Here is an 18,733-nt window from a genome sequence, read left to right on the forward strand (position 1 = left end):
TGATTTGTTTACTTAGGGCGGAGGTGGTCTGACCCCCTGCTCACGCATCGCTCCAGGCCTCCGTCTTCGTTCTTTAATTGTCTGGGGCTTGAACAATGGGTTGGGTTAGGTTAGGTTAGGTTTTCTTGGTTGGTTGGTAATATAATTTGTTATTTATTCTAAAAAAGAAATCAAACTTTTTCTGGTATGATTGTTTGGTGGGGGTCGGGTATCCAAAAAAAAAAAAGTTATTTCCGGTGGAAATGAATATCAAATTCATTCGAAACTCATCAAAATACACTGGAAAAACCTATTTTTCATATCAAAATAAAGACAGGTGTAATACAATAAATTGACCTTATTTTCTTTTAAATTCCAGTGAGTAATGACCATGAATTGCCATCATTATCCATTAAAAATGATAAAATAAATAAACAAATAAATCAAGGGTAATCCTAAGAAAATTATTAAGAGACTGAGAGTTTGGAAGCAGCAACTGAAAGTATTTGAAACTGTAAGTGCTAACAAACTGACAGGCAAATTCTTGTAGAAATTTCTATTAGGTAAACTGATCTAAACTTGGTCCTCATACAAACAAAAGCATTAGTCATAACTGGCAATGTTTTTTGGAGAAAATTTTAGCTAGTGTGTTGAACTACCTTTGAGATGTGTTCAATTTCAATGGCTGTATCCAAGTCCTCACACCTGGGGTGAGAGATTGGCTGTTCTCTCTCAATGGAATGCTGAAATAAAGTAATTAAAGTGCTTAAGATACCCAATATGTTGGAACACAAACATGAGAGGGAAGGAAAGCACACCTTCACCTGATATAGCAAATTGTCAAGCAAAATAACCCCAAAGCTAGTTATTGGCATACAGTACATGCATGTATACAGTACATTCAGTTATAATATCTTCTTAAACTTTAACAACATTCGATCTTTCACCTTCCTGCCACACAAAGTTTGTATCTGGGTGATAAAAGGAAGCTTTATAAGTAATGCTGACCTCTTTCAACTCCCAGTTAAATGAAGCTACAAACATGAGCTTCCATAAAACTTTTTTTTTATATTCCATTCTGATTGAAATACTGCTACAGCTAAGTATCTGTCAACAAAAATCTACTTAACAAAATAATATATTTTACCAAAAGGTAGTAGGCAGCTACCGAACAGGGAGGTGCTACCGTCTGGGAAGATATTGGCAGCATAATGTGTTGTCTAATGGTGGACCCTGCTGCCATATAGCATCACAAAAATTGTGACCAAGTCTCAGGTTGCTGATCTGACTTTCTGCCTCATTTACACACAATTGTAGGGTCTCAATTGTTTCTATTACATGACAAAACAACATACATATATAGCGTTTCTCACTGTTGATTTTTTTTCATTCTTGCATTTCTTTGTATTCATTATTATCACAGTGTTGTTATTATTATTATTACCATTAATATTTTATTTTACTTTTTATTATAAATTTTATTTACTATGAATTATTATTATTATTATTAAATTTTTGCCCCCCGGGCCCTGATGTGGGTCAGTGACCTGCACCCAGGTGGGCTAATCCCCGTGTAAAAAAAAAAAAAAAAAAAACCTACCATTTGTGATGGCTGACATTTGAGTCCAGACAATGTTATACATGGTGGTTACATTCTCAAGCCAGCCCACAAAGGCCTATCTGACCCATATCTAAGCTGAAATATTGTACAATTGCAATGAATAATACATGTTCAATGTGTAAAATCTGGTGTTTAGTGTAATTTTACATTGTGAAATTGTGTTTGCAATTGCAAAAATGTAAAAAAAGATCAAAAGATAACAATAAAAAAGATCATACATGGTTCACTCTTAATCTAATGGGATTTCTACTGCCTGATTTTCTTTTCTTTGAGTCATAGAGTGAGCAGGGTGGCTGCTGCCTCAGCCCTGGACCCTGAATGTTAACTTGGTATGATTCCTAAACTAAATACTGAAGAAGTATTTAACTTGTTCTCTCTGTTTAATAATTTATGATCAATTACAGTTTACTGAATTTCAATTTAGTCACATGGGAACCAGGATATCTTGGTTTTAGTCCAGTACAGGGGGCCCCCAAATTCGCGGGGGTTAGGTTCTCAAAATGGCAGCAAATCGCAAAATCCGCGAATAAAATTTTTACTTGTGTACAAAGAAATGTATATTCCCTTTATGTGTTGCCCTTAGGACAATTATATATTTTACCTGTAGTATTGTACTGCATACGTGTGTGTGTGTAGACAGACACACACATGCACAAAACACATTCAAATACTGTACTGTAAATAATAATGGGAAAATCCTCTCACAAATAATCCGAAACAAATTTATTAAAAATGTGAGTCTACCCTCAAGTCCATGCTCTCTTAATAAAGTACAGTACTGTAATAGAGCACAGACTTGAAAGATAGACTGTCACATTTTTATTAAATTTTTTTCTAATTATTTGTGAAAGTATTTTCCCATCATTATTTATTTGTGTGGGTTGTGCGTGTGTGTGTGTCTACACACGCACACACATATTTACAATACAGTACAGGTTAAGGAAATTACTGTCTCTAGAACAAATGGCTCCCTGTCTCAGCCGCAAAAATGCCAGCAACTTTAAAACTACCTACAGACATTCTTGGGTACATCCAGGGTGTCATCTGCGAGTAACCGAGAACTGCGAAGTAAAAATCTGCGAACTTAGGGGGCCCCCTGTATAGTGTTAGTATTTTTTAGGAAATGTCCTCTTAACTTTATCTTCAAAAAAAAAGTGCTATTGCTCCAACTAATCTGCTTTATTTTTGAGAAAAGAAATATCCTTGATTCTAAATATATTTTTTGTTTGGTTGCCATGGTTATAAATTAAGACAATCTCGCTATATATGCTCAAAACAACTAGCTTAAACTAAATCCACAAAAATCCATTGATAGGATATTTTTTTTATCTTTAGTGAAAACTATGGGTTGTATATACTCAAATTAATCACTGTCTTGCAACAAATCCAGTAATGCAAATTATATTTTTCTACGTCAAGTCGGTGACATTTTACAAGGAAACAATATCTAACCCTATCCATGCACCGCCACACGACCAACCCGTTCTTTGTCGATCATAAACCTGCCATCTCATGGCTCCAAGATTATCGGCTGGCATCGTACATTGTACTTATCATCGGTGTTTTTTCTTATATAGTGAGAGGACAGCACTAACATTTATATTGAACTGTGTTATGGTGACTGTGAAGTTAAATTTTCTGTGTACAGGTATTTGTGACTGTAAGGTGCGTTGACTCTGTTGTTTTGAAAATGTGAGCAGTGTCGGCCGTTATCATTGTTCTTGTTACCATCGTTCACTCTGTTTTTGTGACAAGTGCTTTTGCTCGGTTTTGTGAATGTGAAGTGAGTAATGTAATTCTGAAAATGTCTGGGAAGGGCAAAGTATCCAAGACAACCATGTCTCTGAGGTGAAGCTTGACACCTAAGCAGCTGGAGACTTCCCAGAGGCTGTGTGGGTCAATGACATCTCCACCTACAGGAATCCCCTTAGCCTCGAAGGGGACATGTGATGACGACCAGGCTTATTCTTCAGGATGTGGCAAGTCTTGTTTTGTACTGATAGTAGTATTGCAGGAATTGTGTTGTCGGTGATACATGTGTGTTTGAGGACTGGCTGTTATAATGCTCCCTATTTACAATATTTCACCTAGCGATGGGTTTTTCAGGTGCCTAACCCCATTGTATCTCGAGGTTCCCCTGTATTGTATAAAGAAAAAAAGATTAAAAGAAATGGGACAATCAGGCAACAGTTTGAGACCCTGTGTTTGGTGATGTAAGTAATGAGTCTACTAGTCCTCACATGAGCTTGAGTAGTAAATTGTATGGTGATTTTACAAGAATGATGACACAGAACTTAGTTGTAAACTAAGACACTGTTCGTGTTGGAGAATAATAAGTAAGTTACGGTAATACATGGGTACCTATTTGAAAAACTATTAAAAAGCAAACCGAAGCAATTTGTCTCATTTATTACATACTTTCTTTGGACAGATATTCATGATACAATAGTAGCAAATCTAAGTGATTACGCACTTTATAGAAGCCTCTTAGTCCCTAATTTTGGGTTGACAGATACTTTACTATACAGTAATAGATATTAGCCTAACAGGCTGTGACTATTCACTAAACATCACTGCATACAAGTCTTAATGCATATGAGTTCCCTAAAATCTATTCCATCACCAATGTTTTTAGTTGAAATATGCATTTTCGAATTATTGAAAATAACACAGGCAAATGTAAATTTACATACCCAACTTTCCTCCATAGCCTCTGAACATGAGGTGTCCAAGTCATAGGGGTCTTGCTGGGAGGGTGAAGGGAGGGAGGAGCCCATACTGGTTATGGATACACTGAGTGAGTTCATACTTGTCCCAGATGAACTCCCAAGACTTCCTTCACCTTGCAACCAGCCAGGAACATCCTGTTCAAACCAGAAAAAATGAGTAACTATGCTGTATGTAACTTGACCCTTCTTCAATTTAAAAAAATAAAAAAACCTACACTTCACAATACAGTACTGTACAGTATTCCATGTATCTGGCAAAAGGGCATTTATGTTGTCTATATTCACTACACAAATTTGCAACGGCAGGGGGGGGACTCATACTGTACAGTAATCTCCTTCCTACATCTTTTCATCCATCTCATTCATGAACACTTTAGAAAATTTTCCAGCATTCGTATTTACATTTGTTCATAAACTTTAAAAGTCTAGCCCTTGTATCATTAATTAATCATTTCTCTTTTTCATTTAGTACTGGAATACAATATCTGAATGGAATCTATGGTCAGTGAAATGAAATGGAATTCCCAAATCATGATATTCTCTTAAATCCTTGTGATACTATCAATTAGATGACATTTGCATACTTCGAAGGAAAAACATACAAACTTGATTTCTGTCAATATGATAAATCCTAAAAGGATAAAGAAGATTCAAAGTAGTGCAGCAGAAGGAACAAGATTGAAGGAAACACTATAAAATGACTGTTTGAGCCACTGAGTTATCAAAATCAAGGTACAGTACTTATTAACTATAACAAGAGACAGCAGACAGTGTATAAAAACGGAGTATGAAAGTAAATGGGTATATAAAGGCAGAAGCAACCCTTCACGAATCAGTCAGCGAGTGAACTAAGGTATGAAGTATTCAAGCAATACAAAAGTCCTAAATCATCTTATGTCAATATTAGTTCAGGATGGATGTCTTTATATGAGCTATTTTTCTTTTATTTGGAATGGTTTATTTGTCCTTTTCTTATGAAGTTTGAATTTGTTCTATGGTGTTCACCTCATCCAGCTGGGAAGGACATATGGTTGATAGACGGATGGATATATTTTCTACATACAGAACTATGTCCAGCACAGTAGACTTGCATTACTTTGCCATTTTTTACTTCACTTTTCTTTTGCAGTTATCTAAATTATTATAATTTTTTATTATGTAAAAACAGCCAGGCTGGAGGTGTTTTAAATCAACTGTTGTGCCAATAAAACTACCGTGCATGCACACTTCTCCACCTACCCACCAGAGAGCAGTCATGGTGCTACTTAGTTCAAGTGCGAGATGTACAAAATGAAGCCTAGTATCAATACTCAGGGAAAATCACAGAAAACCAAGCTTACTCACTAAAACACGACATCTGATAGCAGAGCGGTGTTACTAGGTGCCAGTACTGACATGGTAGCAAACAGGGCCAACATGCATCGTGTCAATGGCTCTCTACTAGCAGCAAATAACTCGCCCCTAGCACCAGCAGGCTGGTGGATTTCCACTTGCCTGGAAGTTGGTAGTCACTCAAAATTTCAGTCAATAGTGTGCTAGTTGAGCAGGCAGTTGTAATTGGCAACACTGGGTGTTTGACTCATGATACTTAGTGTTCAGTGAAGTTTTAAATGCATCTTATTACATTCTGTATTATATTTTTACAGGTTCAGATTAATTATTAGTAATAATTACCTCAAGAAATTTACGTACAGTCAACCCTCGCTTTACGCGGTCCCATATTCCGCGTTTCCACGTTTACGCGGTACCCTGCCGAAACCGGAATGCTCACATTCCGCGGTGCGTGTACCCCTTTACGCGGAGAGCGGCTGGCGAGCCGCGCCATTTTTTAATCCAAACCTCCCGCCATCCGCCATGTTGTGTAAGCGGCGCGAGCAGGGTGCGCACAAGGTCGCCCAGTCATCAAAATATTACCGAGTTCTTCACCCGCCACCCACCACAGCCGGCCCAAGTCAGTGATAGTGATAATGATAGTGAGGATATGGACTTATATGGACTTTGAGGGGTTTGACAAAGAGGCCCTGCAAGCCTCTGTGGTGGATAGTGATACAAGTGATACAGGTGAGGGCCAATAATCTGCCCTCTGCCTCGGAACCAACCCCCCATCCCCGTGTGCCCAGCCATCTTTTCTACTAATGTAAGTGTTAAGAAACCTAATATTATCGATATTTCTCTAAATTATTAATTGTGTGTGCATACCATTATAAAATTAAGAAGTTATTTTTACTACAACATAGGTATTGTGTCTGAAAAAGTGGAGTTTGGGGGTCGGCCCGGTCTCTATTTCAATTAATCCCATATGTTATGTTGTTCACTTTACGCGGGCCGCCATGGGTTGAATTAACTGCGTAAAGTGAGGGTTCACTGTACATGGCAAGATCTTCAACCAATAGTTCATATAGAAGAGTACAGTATTTGCAGCACTGACTTCTCTTCTTTCAATCAACTTTCGTACCCACACATTTCTTCTCTTTTTTTTTAATTTTCTCCTCAAAATTTAAATAAAAACTCGGGTGGATGTAGTGAGGAGTTGCCTGGAGGGCATCTTGCTTCCAATTAATCTGTGACTCACACAGTGGTGCCATTTCTACAAATTGATTTGCAGGTTTACTGATTTTGCATGTCCATTCTTATTTATTTTTTTAATATGGCTAAATATAATGATTATGAGGTCTAAAACTTGCTTGTGACTGAAACTTTATTGGGAGGAATAGACACACAAAAACTTTAGACAAAACCAAATGACCCCACTGCGGGTGAGAGTAGGCGCCACGTGTCAATTGCCACTACAGTAGTATGTTCGTGCTGGCATGGAAACGCTTCTCTCACTTGCCTCCTGCGTTAGCTTATGTACTAGTAACACGCCTCGTGTAAATGTGCCCCAACACTAGGAGAACTTGAATAGAACCTTCTATACAAAGGCCAGTTCACAGCATGAGGTATATATGCTATGACCATGCCTAGTGTAAAGTTAGCATAACTCTCTTTATAGAAGGCATTACACTCAACCAGCGCTCACTCAAGATCATGGATACTTGCTTTTTTCTTGCAAATTGTCTCAACTTTACCATATGCACCACTTCCATTGTACCAAGATGTCTAAGACGTTCAGCAGCCACTTCTCCATCCAATTCAAATAAAAAAAAAAAACTGTTTAATTTAGCAGATAAAGTTAAATTTTTTAATGAACTTGACCATGGAATAAGTGCATCAGTTACTGCTGCATCAGCTGACACAACTGTGGCAGAAAAGGTTAAAGAAGACTTGAAAGAAGTGATAAGAATGAGTGTGACTACACTCCTGATCAAAGCTTGATTTTGTAGAAGTGTTGACGTGTGCAGACTACAGCATCAGGAACCAAGTCAGTCGGAGGCAGCAAGTTGTGGTGTATTGTGCTATTTTCTTCTTTTGTTGTGAAATTTTCTTTACCGGTATATTTCCACGGTGTACCAGAATGTTGTGCATTTCTTGCGAGTGTTTGAGAAAGTATATAAACCTCTTAAGTATTGCTTGATGAATTTTTGGGGGCCCCAGTCCCTAAACCCATATTTTGTGTTGAATTACAGAAGGGTATATTGTACTGTACTGTATAAAGAATATTTCTAAATTGCTATTAGTTACTGTTTTTACTTTGCAAACATTCTCAGTCCCATCTTATGAAATAACCTGAAACTACTGTATTTCATAAACCACAATCAAAACAGGTTACTATGGTAATATGAATTTAAGCAACACAAGGACATTTTATATGGAAAGCTAAAAGGAAATCTAATTACCGGTATGTAGATAGAAAATGCATAAAACTTTACCACTAATTCATTAAATGTAACTTAATTAGACTGTTCTATTTCATAATGTACAGATATAAGATATGACCATACTTCTATTGTTATTTTTATGAACTTATACTTTTGGAAAGTTACTTACGGATTTATGGTAGTAAAGTCAACTCGGCGACTTCTCTATGCATTTCCATCTTTGCCTCCTATGAAGCAGTTCTCTCTCTTAATGAGAATTGAAGTTAGGGATGTGCCAGGGAATTGTAAACCTGACAGTACTACAGGAAATGAATATGAAACAAGTATTTTGGGTACAAGAGGATTAAGCATACCAGAATCAGTAAAAATTCTATGATTGAGAGCATCGAGTAGGGTGAATCAGAAGCAGAGTTTAAGAAATGCAAAAATTAAGAGACAAAGGAGTGTTGGACAGCTAGTTTCTCAGTCAGCCTGGAAAGTGGAAAAAAAATGAAAATGAGTAGGGGGCAGACCTAGAAGATGGGTGAATGGGGTGCAGGATACGCTAGATACGAGGTGGGATAGTCATTCAAAAAGCAATAGTGCAGGTATATAAGAGTGCATGGTGTTGAGTGGTTTATGGGGATGTTCCAGAAGTTAGAGTGAACGGATGACAGAAAGGAGGAAACAGTCTGAATTTGTTCTTGCTTCTAAACATTCTGCAGTATTGTATAGGAGGAAATGGTTTGTACATCTGAAAAAAGGGGGGTTCACGTAATAACAAGAACTGAGTGTATGCTCACCATTGGTATAGAAAATTTGAGGTGCTCAAGCCCAGCAGCCAGCATGAGTAGTAGGTGAGCCCGATGAGGATCACGGAGTAGGGCTTGAGCTCCATAGTTAGCTTCCAGCAATACTCTGTGACTGGTTAGCACATGCAGGTAACTTTCTAACTGACCCTCATTTAGACACAGACACACCCAAGACCGACCTGCACAAGAAAAAGTAGACTATCTGTAAACTTATAAAATCCACCTCGGTCAGGTAATCATATCATAAGAAATGGGATAAAACTATGGCAATACTTGGGAGGCAGACTGATGAAAGACAATTTAAGAAATGCTGTACAAACACTTATGTAACTAAAATAACCAGTAGTACCTAGACAATTTATGCAAATGATTTTTCAATTCTGAAGAAGTCCTGTTAACGCAGTAATAGAAATGTGATATCTGATGAAAAATCATGCGGTTTTCTTAACTGCAGAATTATGTTCTGGGTTTGAAAAGAGATAAGGATTGTACTTCTTTTTTCAGTCTCTGATGTTACCTAATCATAAAGCAGTTACACATGACTCTTCAATGAGGAGCTTATAACGAGTCCTACCTCTAGATAAAGGTTTTGTGGCATAGGGAAGATTAGTAATGGTGGTAAGAGACTGCTTGTCAAGGAGTGCAGCAACAACTGGCCAGTAGCCCCGACTGAGGGAGTGGAGGCCATGCAGCAAGGCAGCATCCAGACTTAACACAAGCCATCTCCCTGTGCAGGCTCTTACAAAGCCTACACCACACCACTCCACCTGAGCCTGTTGAATGTTTACATCATTAGCATACAAATCCACAGAATACTGTAAATGTATCTTAAATGCATTGACTGAGAACACTCAAGTTACTCATTAAATTAAAATCATCAACATTGTAAAACTGAACACAATACAATACAGTGCACATAATTTACAGAAAGATAAATTTTTTATACTATACTGTACTGTACAAAAGATTTAAGTATTTCACCAACAGTCTAAATCAACAACAACAACAACAACAACAATAATAATAATAATAAAAATAATAATAACTAGTCTTGTGTTTCGCAAAAGTGCCAATTCTTCTAAGGAATTCACTAGTGCTCAAAACACTACTAAGTACAGTGTTTTCGCCCTTAACCATTGATTCTTGATAAGTTAATGGAGCTAGAACATGGAAAAGTTTATTGGGTTTTAGTAGTGAAACCCCACTGGTCCTTTTATTCATTTATTTAGAAAAATATATTAAATGCAGTTCCAAATGTATATCATCGTAACTTAATCACTGTAACTATGAGTGTTAAATGAGGACGGAGACTATCTTAGATTAGCTCTACTAAATACGTCCGATTGATGTGAGAGTTGAAGTGATAGTGAGTAGAAACTGCTCGAGGGAGAACGGAATATATCGGACATCCTCCCTCGAGGAAAAACGGAGCGCAACAGGGATCGCTATAAATAATGTCCTCCACTAGCGAGTGCTATCAAACTACTGCCCGCAACAGGCAGCCGGTTACTTATGCCTTGACTTAGCACTAAGTGACGCGCGTTCCTCTGGACTCACCTGATCATGAGCTCAGAACATGTCACCTCATAGCTAGTGGAAAATTACAGGGGGTGATAGTCATACAAGACTAATGTAATTATCCCACATTTATATAAGTACCTAGGAGACAGGGGTTAATACAAGAAGACTTGAGAATAAATATAAATACTGCATGCCTTTCAAATTCGCGGGGGTTAGGTTCTCAAAATGGCTGCGAATCGCCAAATCCGCGAATAACATTTGCTGACCCAGGGGGAAGGGGGGTACATTTTTACTTGTGTACAAAGAAATGTATACCGGTATTCCCTTTATGTGTTTGCCCTTTGGATAATTATTTCTTTTACCTGTACAGTACCGGTAATGCCTCCGATAACAATGGTTCGACCAACAACTTTTCATATTTAAAACCCTAGTTAATTTAGGACCCAATTCAATTTACGTCCTTATTTCATTCGTATTTATGACCAAAATATAATAAAAATAAAATTAAATTAAATTTTCATATAAATTCTGTAATAACTAAATCCTGATATGTATTTAAAAAAAATTAAATTACTGTAAAAAAAATTAAAGAGTGCCTTGCACAAAGAAGCTGCCTTGCTAATGAGTGGTAGACAACAGTTGGAGCTTGGCGGGCCTTTTCTTTTCACGCACCTGGAGCAGGAACAGAAGAAAAACTTTCTCGGGTTTCTTACAGCATTTTTGCATCTCTATTCAACATGAGCAAGAGAGCAAGTGATGGTAGTGTTGTTTCAAAAGCTAATAGACAGTGTATAAGCTTAGCAGCGAAACTAGATGTGTTAAAACAATATGAAAAAGGTGAGAGGTCTGTGGATATTATATGGAGCAAGCAATGAACATATTTTCTAAAGTGGACCCATTAACAGAACAAAGCATTAAAATTTAAATAAACACAAATGACCTCTACATAAAGATGTATAATGAGAACAGAAAGCAGCTGTGCAAAGGTTCTTTCGACAGCTTTATTATTCGAAGGCCTAAACCATCAACTTCAGCTACACCATCAAATTCAGCATCATAAGCAGCTTCAACATCAACTTCAGGTTTGGTAACAGTTTCAGCAACAGCTTTAAGGAAAGCTACAGCTTCAGCCAGAGTTGAACCTGATGACTTCGTCATCTGAGTAAAAATTCGCACAATATTCATTGGCTGTCCTAATGTTTTAGACTTAACCACCGCTCCCGCCATCCGCCTCACTACCCACCACACACTCGTTCTACCACCTCCGCCCATCGGTGAGTACCAATACAAACTTAGTAGTTGTATATGCATGCACTATTTGCTATAGAAATGGCAATGATTTTCTGTATTGGTAATGTATTTCATGGGGCAAAGGGAGGCTCAGGAACATAATTCCCGAATTTTATCCATTTCTTATGGGGAAAATTGATCCGCTTAACGTGGTTTCGTATAATGTCGCGTTTTCAGGAACATAACCCTGACGTTAAGCGAGGACTTACTGTACCCATAACCCCAGTGGTCTTATCCATGACCCACAGTGACTATTTTAAGCCTAAACTGACCCTTGTATGAAATTTGGAAAAGAGTAGACACAATGAAGAGTGTGGCTTCTCGCTTGTGGATAAGTGGAACCCTGAACATAACATACCAGTACAATACAGGGTACTTGGCAGATCTTTGACTTTACCAAGTACAATACTATATTAAATTTTATAAACAGTATTGTACTGTACCACCCAGCAACAAGATACTGTACTTTACTATACTGTATACAATATTATCTAGTAAGATACACAACTATAAATGGCCAACATATCAAAAATACAAATATACTGCATATATGTAGTGAACACATAATCACATCACAAGGTCACCCTGGGGAAGATTACTACCGTATTTTACGGTATATAAGACAACCCCCCCCCCCTTTAGCAGGGAGTATTTAGGAAAAAACTTGTGTGTGTATTTTCCTCCTGCACTCATAATGTTCTTAAAATAATATATAAAGTAAAGTACCAGTAAACAAAAGGCAAATGAAAGTTTAACGCAGTCGCCATTTGCATATAAACCCCGATTCACCATAGCAACAGATGCCACCTCCGAAGATACCCCAGCAACGCTCCCCCCTACACGTCTCATCTCCTCCTGCTTTCCCACTGAGCCAGCCAGCTCACTCATGTGTAAAGAAATGTATATTCCCTTTATGTGTTTGCCCTTAGGGCAATTATTTCTTTTACTTTTTCACAATATGTATGTAGGATGGTGTATGCATGTAACGGAGTAAAAATAAATACAAGATGAATACCCAAAAATACGAGATGAATGACAACCATAACACTTCACAGTTTGGCCCAGTAGCCTCAGTTATGAGTCTAACCTGGCTACAAAGCGCCAGCGATGATAACATATGGAAACGTGAAAAGAAAGTTACTGTATCTATAAATCTTCATTTCTATCAGGTATTTGTAGATTTAAAAATAAATCTTGCAGGTATGACATTAATAAATAATAATGCTTGTTAGTGTTCAGAAATGGTTTCTGCTTAGCTACCTCTGAAGAGTTGGGTGTCTGCCGTACAGACATTAATCATCTCAGGTTATCATCATTAGTACAGTAGTTATAAATCGAGTTTTTATATTTACAATAATTACTGTATTATTTTTTAATTAATTAAAAATAATATGTTCAAGTAAGCAATAACATATTGAGTCTACCCTCAAGTCTACACACACACACATACAGTATACAATACAGGTAAAGGAAACTACTGCCTCAAGAACGAATGGCTCACTGTCCTGGCCACGAAAATGCCAGCAACTTTAAAACTACCCTTAGACATTCTTGGGTACAGGTAGTTCTGCTATAACGCGATAATTGTGTTCTTGTAAAATATCGTGTTATAGAAAATCGCGTAATAGAAATAACAGGGCTTATGGAGAAAATAGGGTTAGGTGCAGATTACTCGAAATCGAAAAGATTTAGTAGTTAGCCTAACACAAAGGATAGCACGGTCTAAATAAATGTTACATTCATATCTAATAATGAAATCATACAGTAAATGTAACACTTTACTTGATGGGGGAGAAGGGTGATTTTGAGGTTGATAAAATCGAGCTTCTCTTTTAGTGTTATATCCTTTCTTTTACGATCATCACCAGGAATTTTATCACCGGAACGCTTCTTGTTGATATTCTTCTTTACTATATTCACAAAATTGGAGAAATAGTAAGCAAAAATCGCGTTATAGCAAACAAGCGTTCGCGTTATACAAATATCGTTCCTAATTCATAATCGCGTTAGAGCAAATTCGCGTTATCAAAACACGCGTTATCAAAACACGCGTTATAGCAGAAATCACTGTACAACCAGGGTGTCATCCGCAAATAATAGGGGACCACAAAATAAAAATCCACGCATTATCCGGATATAGTACAGTTTACACTACATTTTGTATATACAGTAGACCATGCAGGTATACAGTGTACACAGACCATGCAGGTATGGTACACATTATACGATAATTTCCAACATACCTAGACAGTAGAGGTGCAGGTATACAACAATAGCCAACAGTACTGTACAACAATTCGACCAAGGAAAGCCAACGAAGCCATCAGATGTTTATTTCCAGTAAAATCCTTGCTTTGGCTTAGCTACTAATCAGTACTGTAATATGGTATCTATAGGAATAAAAGTGAATTTTTTTATAAATATAACAAGCATTACAATGTGCTTAAGCTATCCTAGGCTAGCAGTATTTTTTAGTTTCCGTTTTGAATTGTTTGATAATATTAGTGGTTTTAATGTGACCAGGTAATTTGTTAGTCCTTATAAACTGTTTTTATTTATCTACTGAAATAAGGTACAGTACTGGGTATTTTTATAGTAGTTCACACAACTTTCCTACCCCAAATCTTATTAAAAAAACACGTCCAATTTTAAGATCATTTTCTTCCATTACATTACCATTGGAAATGTATAATAATGGAGATAGCACATGCCAAATCTTTCTCTATTTTCTTCCATTAATCTTCAGCCATCATCGCCTACCCGGCAAATGAAAGTACAGTTTACAATAAAATTGTTTTCACTTCATCTGGTGCCCGCCCTGTTCATATCACTAATCCTTACAAAAGCCTGTTGCTAGATACTCTGGGTATAAGTTTATTGGCAATCCTAAAAGCATGGTTTTGCCTCAACTGCTTCACTACCTACCACACTTGGCATGTCCAGTGACTGCAGGACTTTGTTAGCAATAAGAGATCTCTTGCATTCATGTCAAGAATAAACCTCACCATTTTGTTTTGAATAATGTGCCCTGGCTTTAAAATTGTGTTAAGGCAGACTACTATAAATTCGACAATAAGCAAGAATAGTCCAAGTGACAATGTATGAACACTAAGCAAAGGGACCTACGGGCATCAACTGAAACATTTGGCATTTCTGGGAAGAAATTTTAGTCTAGCATTACTGTACTTTTATATACTATATCATCTATACTTAATTCTCCAGATAAAAAGAAGTGAGACCTAGGTATTTTATTGAGATTACATTGGATGGGTTCACTCTCACTGTGACTCACATAGTACAGTACTGTATACAGTACAGTACTTTTGACCAAGATAATATAGCTCCAGTTATCTAAAACGGGAATAAAGTGCTACTCGCAGCCATTACCTTTAAGACTCCAATTATTAGCATACAACACAAGTTTACAATTAACACAAACGAGCAAATAATTTTACAATGTGCTTTGAAATCAATGAACAGCCCGTCAGGTTCTATGTCTAAAGTTGCATGTGATATTAAAAGGAATGTGATAACTGCCAATGAGAACAACTTTCGTATCGAATTTGTGTGGATTCCGTCCCATGTTGGAATCAGGTATCATGACCGTGCTGATAGACTGGCCAATGAGGCATGTAAGAAAGAAAATGTTGACCGCGACCTTGGTCTGTCCAATGCCGTAATTAAAAACATTCAAGTCAGAATCATGAACTCTGATCTAGAAGAAGTGAGAAATGCAGAGAGACCTGACAGTTGTAGCATTAGTAAATATGACAAATTTTGTAACAAGAGGTACCGGTATGGCCAGCATAAGGACAGAACCAGACAATGTGATGTAGTCGTGGCCAGAATTAGGCTAGGATACAGACACATCTGGCAAGTTAGTAACGCTGTACCCATACCGGAACACTCAGCATGTAAACTTTGTGATAAACCTTTAAAGCATACACTTGAACACTATATTATTGAATGTGACACTGTCAAAGACTTCAGGCCACCTGACTTACTGTATCTTGAACTATGTAATTACTTCATTGAATCAGGTGTGCTTGAGGACATTCTTGCTGTTTATCCCAAATTTGCTAGCCCACACTGATTAGTCTTCAATTAGAATATGACTCCAATGTATGTGATCCACTGACCCATATATGCTGCTGGTGAATGTGATGTATTTCCTTCTTTGTGTACGAACCTCTGTCCTGCATGGCAGTGAACAGTGGCATTACCCACATGAATCTGACCTATATATAGTGTCAATGAATATGATGCATTCTTTGTGTACGAACCTCTGTCCTGTATGGCAGTGAAAAGTGACATTACCCACATGAATCTGACCGACGTATATGTATGTATGTGTGCGTGTGTGCATGTATATGTACGTGTACATGTATATGTATATGTACGTGTACATGTATATGTGTATGTATATACGTATATGTATGTATATGTGTGTGTGTGTGTTTACATATATGTATATGTACTGTCAATGAATATGATGCAAATCTTTGTGTACGAACCTCTGTCCTGCATGGCAGTGAACAGTGACATTATCCATATGAATCTGACCTCTATACATTTGTAGTTGTTAATGAATATGATGTATTTCTTTGTGTGTGAACCTCTGTCCTGCGTGACAGTGAGAAGTGATACCACCCTCAATGTCAAGACCTGACTGAATTACTCAGAATAGGCAAACTGTACTGCAAGCTCTGCCAATAAATTTGTTAGACTAAAACTAACTGACTATACAGTATAACGAGTATCCACATACGAGGAAAGTAAAAGTAAAAAAGGATGCCCCCTCTTGTGGGACTGATATTTTTTCACGGAGTATATAATTATATACAGTATAGTACTGTATCATAATCCACTGTTGAAGGCTCTTTGAATAACAGTGCGTGACCAGCACTTCCTAACAATGCGTAATAGAGACGCGACCGCCCAAACGGCTAACGACTCAAGAGCCGATCAGTGGGGAAGAGGACAAAATTGTCATAGATGAAAATCGTCTTGTTTTTGTATTAACTTATTATTAACAAGTAAACCGTTTTATTTAATGGGCATTTACTATCATAGAAATATGAAATGAAAAAAAAATGGCCGAAGATGGGCATTTCTACCACACATCCATTGACGAGCATTTCCTGTGCAAGATCTGAGTAGCCAAACTTTACATGGAGCAAAACATTTTTAAGTTTAAATCATAACTATTAAACATTAATATACTTATTCCTAACAATACAGTATATACAATAAAGGAAAACTAATATATTTACATATAATTGATGAGAAAGAAAGACTCTGAGGGAGAATGGATAATGGTGGTTGATGGCAACATTAGTCCCGTCACCCGTGGATATGAGTCACCAGTCACCACTGCCCACTCACAGTGCACTTTCCCGGTATTGGGCTGGGCTCCTCAATGACACACGAGTCTTGACCGTACTTTACTTGATCTTCTTAGTCACTAATCAGCCTGTTAGTCTTTTTGCCACTGAACGGCTCGTTAGCCGCATGGGCGATCGGTCACATCTGTTACCCACCGTTGACAAGTTCTGGGCATGATGCACCGACTCCTGATGTATCTATCTACATCTGCATCAGTGTTGGTCACGCCTGGTCTTCAAATATAATGGAAACAACACATAAGCTACAAACTGTAATATCAAAAGACAAATCGAAAGTGGAAACAATAAACTATACATTTAGAGTGTCGTATTCTTACATACACATTAAATTAAATAATTAAATAAAAGTTATCATACGCTAAAATTAACTTCCCCAAATAATCTAAGTTTAGCATGTATTCTAAAAGATAAAGAGTAAATGGCAACTTTCATTTCTGGGTACAGTCACAAGACAGAATACAATGAAGTCATCAGCCATTTGAGATGGGATCCATTTCCCTTTCTGACATCTCAAGACGACGACTCCAGGATGGATACTGTATTTAAAAAAATATATATATATAAATATATTCAAGACATTCAGTTGCTCTGAAGATGTCTTGGAATAAAATATTGAAAAGCTAGTACCTGTTGTTTCCATTTTCCCAAAAGATTTTATCAAGATTTATCTTTATCCACGTTTTCATTGTGATTTTTACAGAAAATATATATATATATATATATATATATATATATATATATATATATATATATATATATATATATATATATATATATATATATACAAACAAGCTTACTTTATTTTATACGTGGCAAATCCTCTCTCAAACCCAATACACAGTGATATTAAGAAATACCGAGTATGACTCACCAGTGAGATGGCGTGGTTGAAGTTCGTGTCTTGACTGTAACGTAACACCATCTATTAAGAACTGCAGTACATACAGAAAATTACCTACCTTACCACCCCCCATATAAGACATCCTACCTGAATAACAGTACCCCCCAGGTAGTAGGCAGCTATCAAACAGGGAGGTACTATCGCCTGGGAAGATATTGGAAGCATAATGTGTTGTCTAATGGTAGACCCTGCTGCCATATGGCATCACGAAAATTGTGACCAAATCCCAGGTTGCTGATCTGACTTTGCCAAATTTACACACAATTGCAGGGTCTCGGTTCTTCTCTTGCTTGACAACGCAGCATACATATATCGTTTCCCACTATTGATTTTTTTTCTTTATGGTTCTTTATTATTATTATCAGTGCTGTTATTATTATTATTATTGTTATTATTATATTTTTTTATTTTGTATTTTTATTGTAAATTTTATTTACTAGGAACTAATTATTATTATTATTATTGTTATTATTATATTTTTTTATTTTGTATTTTTATTGTAAATTTTATTTACTAGGAACTAATTATTATTATTATTATTATTATTAAATTTTCGCCCCTCCCCAGGCCCCGGTGTGGATCAGTGGCCTGTGCCCGGGGAGGCTAATCCTGCGTGTAAAAAAAAAATGTACATCCTATCTGAATAAATGTCCCCCCCACATTAGACATCCTATCAGAATAAGCGCCCTTCCCCAAATTAGACATACTATCTGAATAAATTTGTTTAACGAAAGGACA

At 37.0% G+C, this 18,733-nt stretch overlaps 1 protein-coding gene across 3 annotated transcripts in view; it reads right to left on the minus strand.

The window, feature by feature from the left end:
• The window catches only part of LOC121878195, a 71,312-nt gene that overhangs the window by 46,959 nt on the left and 5,620 nt on the right, over positions 1-18,733 (minus strand). The window contains exons 2-5 of one of the 3 annotated variants that reach the window (XM_042384249.1): positions 9,453-9,651; positions 8,870-9,057; positions 4,294-4,464; positions 639-722 (exon numbers count right to left, since the gene is read on the minus strand). In XM_042384249.1, coding sequence (XP_042240183.1) covers positions 639-722; positions 4,294-4,464; positions 8,870-9,057; positions 9,453-9,651 — 642 coding nt within the window. The remainder of the gene's footprint in view (positions 1-638; positions 723-4,293; positions 4,465-8,869; positions 9,058-9,452; positions 9,652-18,733) is intronic. The other 2 variants (XM_042384250.1, XM_042384251.1) reach the window with 2 other exon arrangements.

The sequence above is a fragment of the Homarus americanus genome, unplaced genomic scaffold (assembly GCF_018991925.1).
Source record: "Homarus americanus isolate GMGI-L3 unplaced genomic scaffold, GMGI_Hamer_2.0 scaffold45562, whole genome shotgun sequence".
In the NCBI taxonomy this organism is placed as follows: domain Eukaryota; kingdom Metazoa; phylum Arthropoda; class Malacostraca; order Decapoda; family Nephropidae; genus Homarus; species Homarus americanus.